Consider the following 18,566-nt stretch of genomic DNA (forward strand, 5'->3'; position numbering starts at 1 on the left):
CAAACAAGAAAAGGAAAGATGGAGAGGAAGGAAGACAAGTCTGCTTTTGTTTCACTCTTGTCAAAGAGCTCTCAGGCTTTATCAACTTGATTTCTGCAACTATAAGGCATCAGTGTGACCTACATGGCATGACCTCTGTGGTATTGTACACTCACAGCAAATTTAAGATAAAAAGTCTAGCAGCTAAAGTCTAAAAGTTTTGTATATGTAATGAATGCATAGGAATAATGATTAACAATGTACAGGAACTAACCATCAGCACAAAGTGAGTTGTTAATGCAGGAATTTTATAAAGTGTTGGTTTAAAGTTTAAAACAAAATTGTGCATACAGTACACTTACACAATGTGTAATGAAGACAAGTGCAGCCATGCTGCCCAGAATGTATTTGCCAAAATCAGGACTAGTATATTATCGCCGAGTTGGTACTTTATTCTGTTTTTCTACAAAATTACATTAGTTCCTTCCCTTTTCTAGATGTAGATTGATCCTAAAATTGATTTTGCATTTCATATTTAAAAGTTCGTAAAATAAAGCGTTTTAAAATCTCTGAATCAAATGTAGACTAAATAACCATGTGCTGCATAATGCATTCTCATTTACATTAAAAGTGGTTTAATTCTAATAGGAAAGTAAACTGTCAGTTCACCAAATCAAAAAGTAGCACAGTAACCTACCTAGTTACTTGAATGTGTTTACTGAAACAATACATTGGTTGCATATTAGGTAATTTATTACTTTTTCTTGTACAGCTATATGAATCTTATTCAAATTAATGTCTGTCAAAGTAACTACCATAAGAACCATGTAACCACCATTCAATGGTGGATTAATATTTCAAGAAATTTAAGAAAGGTCAGCGTAAGCACTCTTGATCATTTGTTGTTAGAAGAAAATTTTGATAACTCTGGGAAAAAAAGACCTCATCACTAAATGTAAATTTCAGGCTGCCGATTTCTCCTCAAAATATTGATTTACAATACGCTGGACCAAAAGTATATTTAATTAATTATTTTTTCTTATAATTAATCACCAAATGATTTGTACAGATAACAAGGGGAAAAAAATCTTTATACTTATTAATTTCCCATGTAAAAATGCAGCTAAATGACAGGAGAGAAATTATCTTTTTTTTTTCTTAGATACTTAGTTTTGTGACACAGTGAAGCAAAATCAGGTCATGAGAAAATAAGTTCATTGCTGCATTTGTAATAGTTTTGTCTGGTGCAGTTGCTGAACACTTACAGAGCTTCATGTCTCAGAGCATCAATGGAGATGTTCTTGCAGCACTGGAGGCTGTTTTGGATGGATCAGTGCTCACGTTTTGATGGCATTCTCAAAAAGGGGATAAGAAAAAGCTGCAGTTGTACTCAGCTTGGTACTGGGTAAGGGTACTCAGCCCAACACCATATTAAAATGGGGAGGAAGAGACGTGCACCATACCATTGCCCTATCTGGAAGTAATTAGACATTATAAAGTTTTATAAGACTGTGAAGTAATTTTAAAATACTTCAGGAGCTTAGACTACTTATTTACTCTTATTTACTTCAAACAAACCTGACACAGAAATCCTTACCCTTTTAGGCTTTTTGATTAAAAGAATCATAATAAAATGTAGTATCAATTAGAGAGCACAGGAGTTTTTTAACACACAATCAACAGTATACCATTCAAAAAAGTATTTGTACTGTGTCAGCAATATCCCCTGTTAAGTGATACGTTTTTTTTCATTCCATCAGAGCTTCTGTTGGAAGTATGCACAGTTCTGACTACTCAAACCCTAAACTGTGGTTTTCCCTTCTAAATGTTTTTGTTTGTGTCTTTCATATATCAGACTTTTACACAGACTGAGAACTAGCTCATCACTTTATGCTCTTATTCACTGGCAATACTGAGGTTTTGCTAATGACAGTTTTACCTGCTCTTAACTAATTTTTGTGTTATTTGTAAGGACAGGGGATTTTAACACACATGAAGTTTTGGTAAAGCATTTCCTGACTGGGTGGAAAAGAATCAATCCTTCTTTTTGCTAGAATTTACAACTTGGCACACCTAAGCGGTGTATATAGGTACCTATAGCCGTACCTTTATATACCAGTACCTTATTTACTCTTCTGTGAAAAGAGGAACATGGTAAGATTAAGAGACACAGATGACTTGCATGCAAGCATTTTTAAAAGGCTAGCTAAAGAACACCAGGATATTCTAGACAACAGGCCAGATGAGCAATATTTAAAAGTTGTAAAGAAAAAGTAATGATGATGACATCTAATCAGAGAATCATTTAGGTTAGGAAAGAACTTGAAGATTATTGAGTCCAACTGCAAACCTAACACTGCTAAGTCCACCACTAAACCACATCCCCCAGCACCACATCTACACGTCTTTTAAATACCTCCAGGGATGGTGACTCAACTACTTCCCTGGGAAGCCTGTTCCAATGTTTAATAACACTTCCAGTGAAGAAATGTTTTCCTAATATCCAATCTCAACCTCCCCTGGTGCAACTTGAGGCCATTTGCTCTTGTCCTATCACCTGTGACTTGGGAGAAGAGATGGACCCTCTTGGGAGAAGAGACTTCCTTTCAGGCAGTTGCAGCCAGCAATAAGGTCTCCCCTCAACCTCCGTTTTTCCAAGTTAAACAACCCGAGTTCCCTCAGCTCCTCATAAGACTTGTTCTCTAGACCCTTCACCAGTTTCATTCATAGCTGTGTAGTATGTTAGATTAAATAAGAGTCAATTAATGAACCCTCTGCCTCTAAATTGTAAATTTAAATTTGTCCTCTACTCATTGCATTTGATCTCATACACACAGAAAAAATGATTATACTTGGCTCTACTGTGTAGGTTTCTACTGTAGACTGATCACCACAACAAACATCCACCTTCTAAGACAATAGCTTGATAAGTATAATTTCAAGTGGCAGCGGTGGCATATGCAGCCTTCAGCCATTCATTCCCAATACTATAACTCATTTCAGCTGTGCCAAAGCAAACCCTTGCTATATAGTAAAGCTGATTGGAAAACTGATCTCTGGATTAATTTTTTCCTCTTTTCTTGCCTACTATTATTAACCCAGACTACTAAACTCAGTGAATTATGTGACTACAAGTCAACCCACCCTAAACCTTAATAACAAAAACATCAAAATCCCCCATACTGAACAAAAGTGGTGGGGCTGAACAGACACAAGGACAAGTTTTCATAGTGAGAGTCAAAACAAGCCCAGGAGAAGAAAACAAGCCTTTAAAAAGTACTGGTTACTAACATCTTTCCACGCAGAACTGTAAGTCATTAGAGTGGCTCTACTTTTTCTTTTTTTCTTATGATAAAAAAAATCTATTTAACTTAATCAAAGATAAAACTAGTCCAAATATAGTCTCAATACATTTTCTCCTCAGTTGTCATTCTGCCATGAAAATACTTGCTGTAACAGAAGATACCTATCAGTTTCTACTTGGCTTCACAGAGTTTGTAGTCTGTGGAAAAACACACCACTTGACAAATTTTAAAAGGCCTTACACATGTATAAACTGTTCTGTAAATTTCAGCACAACTATTAAAGCCCTGTACATATCATGTACAGTAGTAAAAAAAAAAAAAAAAAAAGCAGCTTACACCATTGCCTTGCTTTTGACTGTAAGCCCAGCTTGAAACCCTGTCCCTAAATTTACCAGATTTAAATGGGCATGCACCCCTCATCTCATTATTCATTCAGATTGGGAGATGTGGATCATTAAGCTGGGTACTAATTTGTTCCTAAACTGCACTCATTCATCATTAGCTGGCAGTGAGAGGTTGATCAAGTCAGTTGTGGAATACTTCTGTGACCCTCCCACGAATTGTTTATTTCCTGCATGAGTGACTTAAGAAATTCTCTAGAAGTTAGTTCAACAGTTTCAGTAGCCGTGATGTTAAGCAGGATGATTTCTGTGCTCAGGTTAGTCACAGAGGTAGCTCTGTCGTATTCACAAAGTATATTCTCTTCTCTGGACCTATATGTTTGGTATTATCTTCCATATTGTATTAAAAAGGGTATTTGCGTACTGTTCTTTCTAAAAAGATCTCTCTGATAGACTATTAAAATAAATCAGAACTCAGACTCTGGCATTGCACAGAACACAGGGGGACAAACGCAGTTATCAGTAAGTGTTAGCCAGACTGTGTGTGAGGAGGGGGTTACTCTGAGAAGATTCATGTAATAGCTAAAAGATTCTTATATTTCCTTCTGACGAGCTTCTTTCTTGTGAACAATTTTAAATATTACAGCACAACCCATTTGCAGTAACTTTACCTGTGCCTCAGGTGATTTTTCATGATGAAGAGAAGATATTCTCAGTAATAATTTCGTGGATGAAGAACTACTAAAATCCATAGTATGAATTATAATCATATTTTGTGGCGGCTATGTTTTCATAGATAAGTCTATTGTATAGAAATATTTTTTATAAAATGTATGGATATGCAAACATTACAACAATTGGGAATTAAACATATTTTCAATGCATAAGTTGCCCAACATTCTAGTTAAGGGAACTTCTGTTGTGGAAATATTACAGAGACTATTTTTTGCCTTCTAACAGACCTCTGGGGTTTTTGCCAGCTTATAATACTTTGTAAAAATATTAGCATAATAGAAGTTAGAGACAGGAACAACACAAGAAATCACTCAGTTTACCCACTAAGAAAAATTATTTTCCTAGAAAACACATCAGATGTTTATCACCTCTTAATAAAGTTGTATTTTTTGTTTAATAACTGAAAAAAGACATATGTTTGGTTTTTTCCTGTGGTACAGAACCACTCATCCTAAGAAAGAAACAGAAAATTGTTCAGGTCTGTGCATTGAAATGTACCAAATCACTGATTTACCTGATTTTTCTGAGGGAAGAGAAATGCTGTTTTTTGTAGTATCCAGAATAACAGCCAACCCTGCAGAGAGTGACGGGAGGATGCTGGTGCTGAGATCTACACGAGTTAGACTTTCAGGTTCTCTTTCCAAGGCCTTTAGAATACCTCCAGCATGGTTATCTTCTGTCTCATCCTTGTTCTGACTGCTCTTCTGTGGACTCTGAACAATATGAACGATACTCTGCTGGCCCAGGTCACAATTCTGCAACACAAAACCAAAATCCCAATAAATAATTAACTGTGACATAAGGGACAAAATCCCTCTATCTCCAATTTGTTATTTGTTAAATGGTCTCCAAGCCATTTTGTGTAGAATTTCAGTGTTCAGTAATGGAGTATAAAGCAAAGTGACAAGTGTAAATTGCTGGAATTAGGATTACTTGCATTGGCAAAAGGGTCACAACACTTGCAAATTCTAAACATTTAACAAGGAAATGGTGGACCAGAGCCAACAGCTCTAAATAAGTCTGGTTTATTGGTACAAAGGAAAAACTCCAGAGGGAGCACAACTATGCATTTGCACAGATAACGCTGATACATACTCTTCTTGTAGTAATTTAGGGTCACATTTGACAATCACAGAATGTTCAGGACCAAGCTACTCCAAAGTATCATTATAAACAGAAACAGGGAAGATGATGCTACTGATGAAGACTGATACTTATTTCTTGTCCCTAATGCAATTTTTAATCTAAATCTGGCTTTAGATGTAGACTCAGGATGTGTTTCTCATTCTTTCCAAAGATGACATTCAACTGTTGTCTTCAGAATTAGAGAAAGCTTCTGGAAGATCTCATGACCGCTATAGTCCTTCCTGGTAAAACAATAGGATTGCTACCCATTAGCCCAAGAGATCTCACATATACATAAGTACTTCCTCTTTCTCACTTCTCGTCAGAGGTGATTCTTAGACAGCCTTCACAAATCTTATGTCTTAGAAAAAAACAGGCTGAATAAGGATCTTATGAAAGGTTTATCTGTGATAAATCAGAATGGAATTCACATTTTGTTCAGCGTTTTTCAAATGCGGAATAGGAAAACAAAATATTACCTTAGAACCAGAAATTACAGAGCTTTTAGGTGAACTATCATTAATGAAAGGCTTTCTAGAAAGACTTGTATTGATCTTCCCAGAGCACATCTTGCAACAAAAATTGTTCTTTTTTGGGTGATATCTCCTGGAGATCCACACCTAGTTCTCCAGTGTAATGAGCGAACCACATACAAACACCAACCTACACACAAAGAAGTTTGAATTTCCTTCAAGAAAATAATTTTCCAACTCTTCTCAGCATCATTATGTTGGTCATGTCTGCACTGAAACGTCAAGGCAGAACGCTGATTATATTTGGGAAGAACAGGAAGAGAATTCAGCAGCATTTGTCTCAGTATCTACATAATATTTAAAATTTTTTAGATTTTATTTACAATTATTACATGCATTTTTAATTGCAAAAGATTCCGTTACAGATATTTTAGTGCTGTTATTATCCCACTCTCTCTTCTAGCACTTTTTCTCCTTCGGTCTCATTTTTGTTTAGTGGTTTTACTTCATTCTCTTGCATTATTTCTCAGTACTTCCCCCTACAACTTTTCTTTCTTATGTAATGCAGTTCTAAAAGGCAAAAGTCTGTGTTTCTTTTAAATTGAATTTTTAATAACCCACTCTTTCCTTAGTGAAGCAATAATTGGTCAGCAGAGATTTGTCAGAGCAACGACACTGCAAAATTTATATTAAAAAAAGCCAGTTATTAGATTTCAACTTTAAAACATTATGTTGACATTAAAGGTCTCCTTTTTTTGTCCAATTTGTTGCCCATAATATTTTAAAAAGATCCACTTAAATGGCTTAATAATTTCATTCATTAACACAAATCCAAAACACAGCTGTCACCCTAAAACTTCTCCAACTAAGAATGCTACATAACATTAAAGAATTTAATAACCTAAGAGAAATTAATAATGAAATTAATAACCTAGGAGAATGCGGAGCTCAGAAGTGATTTACTCAGTTACAGCTAGAATTACAAAGGGAAATAGGTATATATATGTAAAAATTCCCAACCTTGGAAACGCCTAATCAACTGTCAATCAGTCAAACCATGTTTTAATGAGCATCTCTTCTGGCAGTTTTGCTTGCCTAAGCAGCCCCTGTCCTGCCTTTTATTTTTTCTCACCATCTACTATCCTTCTCAATTTGTTTCTTTGTAAAGTTTGCATCAGTTCCCTGATTCAGTTCACAGCCTGATGCTGTGCCACAGTCACACTGAGGGGATGACACAGAAGAGAGAATGAGAAGGATCATAAGGGCTGCTTAAATCAAGCAAAATGCTCCTGCAAATCCACAACCTTTTTCAATCACTCTTGCTTGATCTTGACTGCTCTACACATTTAGATGCATGGTTTAAATCAACTGATCTTTAAAAAGAATAGATGCCTTTCCAGTTCTTTTTGCAGGCTGGCATGTATGTGGTTTGCTTAAAGGAAAGCCAGGGCTGACAAAATAGACACCCATCTTATCTACTATTCTCTCTCCAACACTGTCAAGAACCACACACTTCAAAAACAGATGAAAAATTTGCACTTTGGGCAATTATACATTCGTATGACCATAACAATAGCATATTCCTGGATTTCATTTAATAAAAGTTTTCATTTTAAAAGGACAGGTGAACATGTTGCATCTTAGCTTTCTTGCATCTCTTCATCAAAAACAAGAACAAACTTTGGAATACTGAGATCACTACTGATGATGATAACGTAGGTCATAGACACAGGAAAGCTTAATTAGCAGATCCCAGGATAAGCTTTCACAGAGCAGCTAGGAAAAACAAACAACATCCTTTGATTTGTACACTGAGTATATTCAACATGGAAGCTACTGAGTAGTAATAAACATGGAATCCCAAATCACCAGTTTTGTAATGTTGTTCTGACTACATTTGAAATGAATTTGGCTTGTGTTAAAGAAGGAGAGTAATTCTCAACCTTTGCAAGAAAAGTGAGAAGATAGTCCAAGAAAAAAAAAAGTTTGTGATCAATTGTGAAGAGACCTCTTTAAGAATAACATCAAGCAGTTCCCAGAATTAGTGTGATTAACGCTTTATAACAGATACATTTCATAGATGGCAGATGGGCTATGTCTGCAGCTTTTTTTTTTGCTGAGAAAAGAGGTAGAATCCAAACTATTTCTGTAACTGTTTAGGTTTTGCCTTAGGTTACTATTGTAACACAAATCTAAGACACAATTGTTTATGTCAATGTCACTTTCATTTTCTTCATGTATTTGTTTTATGCCTCAGGAAACATTTCTTTTGAGAATATCTATTATTAATGATTCTAGAGATATTGTCTTGTCTTATCTGTTGATCCAAATTAATGCCTGTGATCCATATTCCAAAGGGAAATACTGCAAGTGTATGTATTGTAGATTATGAAGCACCTCCTTGCACTAGAGCAAAGGGAGCTGAGAACATCCAGAAGTGAAGAAACCCAGTATTAAGGACAGGTTCTTTACAGAGAAGGGGTTCTGACCAACTTGGAAAAATTTATTCATAGCAGATGAAATTAAAACTTTTTTTCATTCAAATCTTTTGCTTTCGTATTTTTTTCTGAATTCTCAAGTTGAGCTTCATAAGGCTGAATCAGCACATCCTGAGTGAATAACACGATATCCTTTGGTGCTGCCAGCTGTGGATTAACTAGAAGGTCACTTTGGGAGAATGAGCTAAATTATGAAGAAGGAAATGATGAGTGCGTTTCAGCAACTCTGAAATCCTCTTGTTCTGACAGATTTCAGCTTGATATCTTTTTGACAACATATTTTGATAGTAACATCAATACTGAAAGAAGTGTTCTCCATCTAACAAATACATAACCCGCTAGAGAAGTCATATTATATTTTCTGAAGTGCAATACACTTTATTTTGAAATGTTTTATTTAAAGAAACGCTAGAGCAGAGAACAGCTACAACGTCAGGTTTTGGATTTGAATGTAAGAAAGCTAACTTCTTGTGGCGTTTTGACTTGAAAAGGAATTTTAAATATTTTCAGTTCGTGTTAACCACCATTTGGGTTTTTTTAGGTATTTGTTTTTTGGTTTTTTTTTATTGCCTACCACACTCAAAAAGCGATTGTTCACATTCCACTACCTAAGATCCAGTTCAAACTTTTCCTATTATCTGCTGAGCCACATCTTTGCCTACGAACCCCGGTGGCCAGCCTATAGAGTGTAAAAATTCCCTAACTGCTGCTTATTTAGATTAAGCAGATAATAGACTGCCTGATGCCACTCAGTAAGAGATTCACACAAGGTAAACGCTTGAGAAATGGTGTTTTAAACTTCTAGGAATGATCAACAAGAATCAAAATGTTGGCTTTTCAGTTAGGTTTTTTCTTAACTGTGCTGCATTTCAATATCAGATGGGAAAACAAGGGGAACTTTTTTGTCTCATTAATCTGCAGAATTAACAAAATAATAGAAAAACTCTCCAGAGTATTGAATAGCACAATACACCTCTTCAAACCAACAGGACGCATGTAAAAGTGCAGACGACACACCGACTTTATTGGAAAAATCTTTACCCTTGGATAGTGTACAGAGACATTAAAGGCGACCTTCTAAACAGAAAAAAAACCAATCACACAAACATATGAAGTTCCCAGAAGAGAGAAAAATAAGCCCACCAAACCTCACCCTACTGTTGCTCTAATCCTCTCACAATCCAAGGACAGAGACCAAGTCTCAAAAGCAGCACAGAAAGGAAATCAATAGGAAGAACAACACTATTTTCATTCCCTGATCACGGGCCAATGCCTGAAAAAAGCAAGACAGCAACAACAAAAAAATATCCTTTATTACATAGGGAGCAAAAGCTGAAATATTAATGAATGAGCTTCAAAGTAGAGATTACCTAAAATCAAAATACAGGTATAGTATTAACATTCTGTTGAGCCATGATGGTTTAAGAAATAGGAAGGAAGATTTGCAAGAAGACTTAATATCTTTTATTTAACCAGCTACTGCAGAAAGAAAAACCAAATAAGCTTTTGGGCTCAGAGACTCTTCTGCAGGTCATGGCAAGGGGAAGTCTGAAGGGAAAATTAACCAGTCTTAAAATAATGAAGTAAATCAGCACCCTGATCTGATAATGCCATCCATTTGTGTGAATTCTGTCTGCTGAGTGGTGGTGAACTAAATATTGCTCTACATGCGGCACAGGAAAAAAGCCAGTGGACCACTGGGCCTAAATTACACAGGCCACTTAGGAGCTAAATTCCAGCAATCAGAAACTCCTTGCTATTTTATGATGCTGTGGAATATATTTATATTTGACTTCAGTTCACCCTTTCAACATTTTCAGAGTTACACATTACTGTACTTGTTTAGTATTCAGAATGTTGTGGGTGCTAAGCAACACCTAGAAAGAAAAATATATGTATTATTGAAATAATTTATTCAAATAAACGTGATGAAAAGGCAGGAAACCCTTCAATTTGCAGAATATTTTTACCCTAATTTCTATAATCTCTTCCTATTCAGTTCTTGCAGTAGTTTAAATATTGACTATACCAAAGAAATAGAATAAAAGGAAAGATATTAAAAATGTACTATGAAAAAGGATTCATTTCTTTCTAAATCCAAACCCTAGTATCATTTTAAGGACCACTAACAGAGTTCCAAGGACAGACTATTGCAGCAAATGGAGGAAGGAGTACATAAGAGCTTCCAGTTCAACCGGCTGAGTTCAGTTCAGTGAAGCTGAGAGTAACCAGATGCAAATGACTGACGTAGAATCACTACGTTTCTGACATAACCAGTGGCAAACAACAGTGAATGGGAGGCAGGCCTTTGGCACATTAAGATGATGGAATATAATAAATTGCCTTCTTTTAAGAGGAAATGGGACGATACCTCTTCAAAACACTTAGGTTTAGGTTAAAAACCTAAACTTAGGTTAGGACATTCTTAATATGTTATGATGGTTAAAACTTCTTTCTGTAATGATGGTAAATGAAGATGGATACAGTAAACAGCAATATAAATTTACTGTTTCCCAGATAAGCCATATTTATTGTGGCTTCATTGTTTTATGTATTTTTTTTTATCTCCCCCTCCTCCTCCTCCCTCCCCTCTTTAATTTTTATCTGTCTTTTTGTATCTTTTTTATTTTGTTCCATTAGCAAGTCTAACTGAACTGAAGAGTGCCAAGTCTTTAACTATTTATTTAGGTAAGCCTTACTTTGGAACAAATCTGGAACAAACTCTGAGTTTTGTTACAAACTCTTTGTAAGGAGATGAAGTTTTATATAAAAGTGTGGCACTTAGGTGGGAGCCACTGCAGAGGTATTCAACCTGTTGGTTTCCTTATCACTTGCAGCCATTAGAGGTGGTGAGATCTCACACTACCTCACTTGGCATTATTAATATCACAGCTTTGAATTAAAGATAATCAGAAAACTTCACAGTGAAACTCCCTTTAAAACACAGGTATAACTGACTGCATCATCTCCTCACTCAGAAAAGTGTGACTCCTCCAGCTCTCACTCTAGTTTTCAGTTTGAAGTCCGCTTTTGTGGAGCCTTGCACCCCAATTACCAATATAAGAAATCAATGACAGGATTTTCAAAAACGTGGTCAAAACCATGACAATGTCTTAATTTCAAAATACACCTTTTGACATTATTCTATATTACTCTCTCTCTCTCTTACATGGTATGTTTTTCTGTAAGTACTGATAGTCTTTGCAAGTATCTTATTAAAACATCACTTTCATTGAGACGTAAGGTAAAAAGATGTTTCTTGCCAAGACTGTTTACAATCCCACATTGAATACAATACATTTTGGACTCATTTTAGAGACTGATAAAGTGACCCACATTGATGAAGTGTAATGCCTGCAAATTTTTGCTAATTTGACACTCTAAAGACTCTCTGAAACTCATCCCAAAACACAACAGCCTCCCAAAAAAGTTTTTCATATAAAAAGACCTGCTTTGATGTTACTGTACTGTAAGTATGATATAGAATTTGTCTCTTACTGTTTGAGAATGGTGGAGCAAAAGGCAAAACAGTTATTTTTACACAGACAAATGAAGTTTAGTGGAATCCAGGAAAGGCTCCTGAGCAACAAATCGGGGCCACTTCATAACCTCCCCTAGAGAAAGCCATGTTCTGCAAAGTTGTCACAGTCTTGACTGTGTTTGCCAACTGATAATTCAGGATTAGAGCAAACAGTAAGCACAGTAATTGTATATATTGCTATATATTTTCTCTTCCTGTGAGACTCAACTTTCTAAAGACCTCTGTAAAGACTCTGTCCCATGTGCAAGTGCCAGGTGAGAGGAAGAAACTCCATCTACACTTTGTAAGGAAAGATAATCCTAAGAGTCCTGAGACATTTACTTAAAACCATAAATCTTACCGTTGCTTTGAATTTCCATGTGGAGCACACTACGAGAACTGCTTGCTACTTCTTCTATCAGGTACTTTTTTATGTAATGTCATACAAAAAGGGTTAATCCATACACATTAAAAGCTGGGCAAGGGGAAAGAGGCAGACACTGCATGATTTACTACAGCTCCTCCAGCTAATGGTCGCCCTGTGTAGCAGGAAACCTTGACTATAGCCTTTACAAAAATAAAATTCTCTGATTTACAGCCTAACACAATAGGTCATATATTACAAAGGTTCTACTCTGAATGATACTCTTTAAAGAGAAATAGAAGACTTATGATTTGATACTGACTAGTCCCTTAATGAGTTACTAATCTGCTGGAAATGGAAATGTATTCAACCAATAGTATTAAAATTTTCTTGCACTGAATTTAAACTCAGTCAGAATCCCTCCTCTTCCTTCACTTACAAATCACTGTATGCTTCATTTCCATCTTTTTCACATTATAAGACACAAAAATTTCATGTTAATTTCTAGCTCAGTGGAGGGAACACAGACGTAATTCTTAGTTAGAAACTTTGCAGGGTCATTATTTTTGTACACAATCTAAGACCTTAACAATCATACATACATCTTTCCAAATGGCATTACTAATACCATGACATTATTAATATGATAACTTTTCTTGAATGTAGGCCTTCTAGCGCAAATTCCAGAAACATAAATTAATCCTTAAGCTGAATACAAATGGCAGCATATGAAATAGCTTGCAACATTAAAATACCTGCTTAGATTATTTTTTTCCCTTTAGAACTCCACACAATGATCTGCAAAAACCATAGAAGGCAGCCAGACTTTTTGATATTATGTTTACAGAGATATTAGTATCTCAACAGTGACATTAAGAACATATTATACTGATGTAAAATGGAAGAGAAATACAGTCAAATGAACACTAAATTCACATGCATCTTTTCTCCTCAGTAAATGAACAATTTTTCCTTCTCGTAATTTCAAGTACTGTGCACTAAGAACAACCTATAAAATCACAATTTATTATAATGTCTGTATAGAAAGTAACAGATCAATGAAAAGTTTATAATACTAAACTAAAAATGAATACAGTTAAGTTTTTGTGACTGTTTGCTTCCTTCCTAAATGCAACTGAGTGAATCTCATTATTATTCCATTTTCCACACTGAACTACCTGATAGAACTTGCACTCTTTGAATATGTTATTTCCAGCTGTAAACATAAAATAAGAAAGCTTATTATTTACGTGGTAGGGATCATATTTTTCATTGCTCTGACTTCTTCTCAAGAAAGAAGAAGACCCCAAAGAAGAACAAATTGCAGTTGTATACTGTAAAATGCTTGAATGAATTACATTTTGGACACATTTTATTCTGGGTTAAATGGTCATAAAAGGTACTAAACTCAGAAAAAGTCTCATAAGCAAACACTGTTAATAGTCTGCAGCACAGCCTCAGGGCTGTGGACTATAAGTTGTTTGATTAACATATGATTTAATTTTTAATTCCTCTTCCCTTTTAATTCTTCTTTAACTTTTCTCAGCCAGGTAGAAGGTGCCAATCTGGTCATACTTGTCTGTCTTCGCTTAACGTGTACATTAGGCATTAGTGAGCATGTGAGGAATAGGCATAAAAGTGGCCTCACACTGACACTTAATAGGTGTCAGGACATAAAAGAGACATAAATTGTATTTGAAGAAAATGGGGAGCCACTTACTACACAGAGCTCTGAAAATATCCTAAAGACTTCAGTGGTCCCTCATGCTGATGGGGGGACTATGGTGGCAGCTGTAGTGTTTCAGAAAGAAATTTGGAAAATTCCCTTCTCCAATAAGTTCTGAAATAATTCCTACGTATTTTTAATATTCCACTGTGGAAAGTGAATTTTCATACGAATTTATTGCATAGTGCACCAAAAGTTTAACAGCTATAAATATTTATTTCAATTACTTTGACTAGTAATTCACAGATGTCTTTTTCATGCTTTATGGCCAGCACCTGGTATATACCCCAACCAAAGAGCACTTCAGTCTTCTACTTATCCCAGTGCATGCATCTATGTATCAGTCTGAGCAGCCACAAATAAAGCCTAGTGGGCATCCTGTGTAGGCTTACTTGGTAACCTGTTAACCCACTAGTATAAACAATGACAAGAAATCAAATATTTTCCAGAGCTTTTCCTGAGTTTACCTGAAGGCTTGCTTTTAACCTAACAGTTACCATGGCAGGTGAAAATAGTCTTAGATTTGATTTTTGGGATATGTCTACCAAAAATATCCCAGCAGGATAAACAAACCTACAGGGCATTGCTGGAAAATCTATGTAGTGCAGTAACACATAGTACAGCTGCATATCTAACTGAATTTTACTTTGGGGTAGAAGAAGCTGGGAAGGGTTTGCCAGAGGTATAGTTAGGTATGTTACAATCCCTAATTGTGAAATATATGCTACATCAGAAAACACTCATGTAATAAATTAATCCCTACACCCAGTACATGTGGACATAGTTTGTTACCTCTTTCCTTCTCATCCTTTATGCAATCATGTCTTATTTTAAGAGGAAGAACACAAACTAACACAAACAAGGTGAATGACAAGAAGATATAATATAACGAATTAACATTTTCTATTAAAATGAAAAGATCCTTTGTTTTACTTTTAAGTAATCTGTGTGATTTTTCAAAAAATGTTTACCATAAATGGAAAACATGACATAAATGTGAATCCAGGTTCATTCTGCTAAATAACCCACCTGTATATTAAATTTACCACTATAAAACGGAGGTGAGAAAGCCTTGTTGAGTTACAGATGAAAGATGGTTTTGAACATCAGAACAAGAGAATAATGACCCATTAAAAAGATAAAGGAAACCTGCTTTAAGAGTATGCTTTTATCCTTACCTGCAAAAAAATCTTCAATTTCTCCCTGAGGCCATTCAATTTTAAGATAGAAATCTCCAGTGGTATAGCATCAAACTACGATAGGGGAGTTCAGATTTAGTTAGGAAAGCATAGATTATTAAGACAAACGAGGTTCCTGAAAATTAATTTAAAGATTTTTGTATCATGGTCTTCCCTCTTTTGTACACATTCTGTTTGCAACATATCACATGCTTTTTAGAGGTGTGTCACAGGTAAATCCTAACTCTTACTCTGAACATCTGAAAAATCTGGAATATTCAGATCTTTTCATGTGGATGAGGAATTGTATAATTTGGATTCAGACCAAGATTCAGATTCTGAAAACACATGCAGGAAGAAGGGGAATCTATGAGCATTCATGGGGAAGGGACGTGTGCTGTGAAATTCAGTGGTGCCAAAGCTACAAAAATTATAAGTTTTCCTGAGATGGAGGTTTCTTCAGGTCCATCAGGCTATGTCTGCAGTAGGAAGTAGCCAAGCAAGCAACCTAACTTGCATTACCAAGCAATACAGACCAACACAAGCAGCTCTCCACTGCAAAACAGTTGATACTGAGGACCCGACATGCACACTAGAGTTAGGGGGCTGCAGTTTTTGGGTGGGGTTTTTTTGAGTTTAGACTATCTCTAGTCTTGCCTTAATGACTGCATGCTCTTTTGCAACTGGAGTGCAGTAGGTGAAGTCCTGAAATTCATCTCCCTGTTCAGTTTTATTCAAAAGGCATCTACTTCATTTGCTCTGAGGATGCTCCATGATGCAAACCAAAACACAGTAAATGGGGATGATCCATTTGAAAAGTGCACTCCTGTTTCAAACTAAGACACAAGTGCAGGCACACTTGTGCCTAATTCTAATTGTCTAATTCTGAGTTCCCATCAAACGCATCAGCAGACACATTTCAGATTATCGAGGTGGCGGGGGGTGGAGGTGAGGGGGGGAGATACTACTGTTATTTAAAGATAATACTTTTATTAAAATTGATGTCCTTACAATTATCTAGGTTTATAGAGACTGAAGGAAAGAGAAAAAGGTACCATAGAATGACTAAATGAAGATTAGAAAATGAATGCTGCCTTCTGTTCAGAACTACCCCCCTTCTGTTTAAAAGATTTAGATACCATTTTTCTTACAGGGTGGAGATTCAACAGGTTTTACAATTGTTACCTATTTCTTTCTACTCTTGTTTCTAGTAAAACCACTGTAATGGTTTCTCCAGAGGATCAGACCTGGTTCACTCAGCTAGCTCCACTAAAAATCAGATTTAAAAATTTATTATTTCAAAAACAATTGCCTTGTTAACAGTTGTGCCAAGAAAGCATACAAACTCCTGTGAGTGAATTCTGCTTAGCAATGGGAATGAAGCTTTGAAGGCTGGACTTGGAAACCATCTCTGTATTAGAGCTGAACAAACAGTACAGTATGAACACCTTTTACAGCTGGAAAACAGGTAAGTCAACCACACTTGACGAAGGGAACTAAAAAAACAAGACAAAGGCAATGACTGCCACACTTAATAAGAAAAAGCCAAGAGACTACCAGCACAGCTTCTAGCTCTTTGTGACAGGGATTGTCACGTCACAACACAGCAAGCATTGTCCCTGTCTTTTAGCAGGCTTTTTATCAGAGTGGATGGGTACTCCAACAGATAAGATGCAACCCTTCCCCTCACAGCCCCTCCCTGTGTTAATTATTATTTCATGGTGTGAGAACACTTTCCGAGTTCAGTTGGGGACTGGCTTTAACAGTCCTGGAATTTTCATCTTGCTGAGAAGTAAGAGCCAGCGTTGCTCTTATCCCTGCAAGGGTCAACACCATAATTTGTGGTACAGATACTACAAATTTAGCTTCCTAAAGCTCTTTGATCTTGTCCAGCTTCAACTTAGGTCCCTCTCAAAAAGTGTCTGAAAACATTTATGCCAATAACAAGCAAAGTCACTTTTTTTTTTTTCTTTTTTTTTTATCCTCTTTGCCTTGAATGAGGAAAGCTCTGAAGTGAATTCAATAATAGTATGTGCATGTTTAGAAGCACACAGCTAAGAGTGAAGCGGAGCTTACATTCACATGCTTTCATCAGTGTCCACTCAAATAATGCTAGAGTTGGCTGGCTGCAATTAACAGGATGTAAAACTGAAACCCTTACAAGTATAGCATAAATTATCCTCCTTTCTTCACATAAGCTGCCACTGGAATTGAAAACAGAAGAGACACAGGGATAACAGGGATGGGCTGGTTTGAGTGGATAGGGAGGGCCATAGATCTGGCAGCTTTCCTGAGTCTCTACCTAGGGAAAGAATTTCCCTTATTCAACAGAGATGTTTATGTAAGTCAAACACAAGGGACAGCGCTAGATCTTTCTTAATTTGCAAATGTCAATAAATGGCTGCATTTTTAATCTCTACAATGTGTAGAATTATTTTTTTTTAATTCAGGCAGAATACTGAAACTCAGTTTACTTGGGTTCTAGTAGCACTGGTACTCCACAGCATCCACACCTTTCAGGCTTTTAGGTAAATTTGTACCAGCAAGAATTCCTCTATTTCAACTTTTTCTTGGTTTTTTTGAAGCACAAGAATCAAATGTATACAAGTACTTTAATAAGCAAACTCACAAAGAAAATAAATTACCAGTTACTGCTTTCACTTGCCCTGTGATTGGGAAGGGGTAGGGAACAAAAAATAAGGCCAGAAGATGCAATGTTATTTGCAAATAATTAGGAACATTGCACAGGTTTTGGATGCTGTTTGTCACAGGGCACTGCCAGTCCAATACAGCTTTCTAGATACAGCAGGTTGTGGCTTTCAAACGAAACCAGCAGGATGACAGCTCTGTTGGACTCAAGCTGCATATCTTTAGATTTTAGCACTATTTTAGCTGGCCTGGAGAGGCAGCACCCAAGCTGCATTTTTCAAGTTCCAACAAGCTGCACACCCACATGCGTGAACACAAGCTGCCTTAGGGCACTGCACTTTGAAAGGGACTGAAGGCATCTGTGTAGACATAGCTAACAGATCTAAGAAGACCTAGAATGCTCAAGGTACAGGTTATTTGGAAAACAGCTCAGTCACTGTAGAAACTGTCTTTATCTAGCATTCTGTGAAAAACCCAAATACTTAGACAACCAGGACGCGACGATAGTTTTCAGCATAGGACCCTTGAGACAGTAATTCATTTGCTTCTCTTGTAAAAAGGGTTCAAAGTTGTTTCTCCTCTAAAGCATTATGCAAAGACAAAAGCTTTCCTCAATCTTCTGGAACTGTAAAAAAAAAAGTTTTATTTTATGTTTGTTTTTTTTAAAACATTA

General features: G+C 36.2%; 1 protein-coding gene across 1 annotated transcript in view; it reads right to left on the reverse strand.

Annotated features, from left to right (window-relative positions):
• Positions 1-18,566, reverse strand: part of PRKN (parkin RBR E3 ubiquitin protein ligase) — a 606,958-nt gene that overhangs the window by 502,233 nt on the left and 86,159 nt on the right. Inside the window, exon 3 of the mRNA XM_074144656.1 lies at positions 4,875-5,115. Coding sequence (XP_074000757.1) covers positions 4,875-5,115 — 241 coding nt within the window. The remainder of the gene's footprint in view (positions 1-4,874; positions 5,116-18,566) is intronic.

Source organism: Numenius arquata, chromosome 2 (assembly GCF_964106895.1).
Source record: "Numenius arquata chromosome 2, bNumArq3.hap1.1, whole genome shotgun sequence".
In the NCBI taxonomy this organism is placed as follows: Eukaryota; Metazoa; Chordata; class Aves; order Charadriiformes; family Scolopacidae; genus Numenius; species Numenius arquata.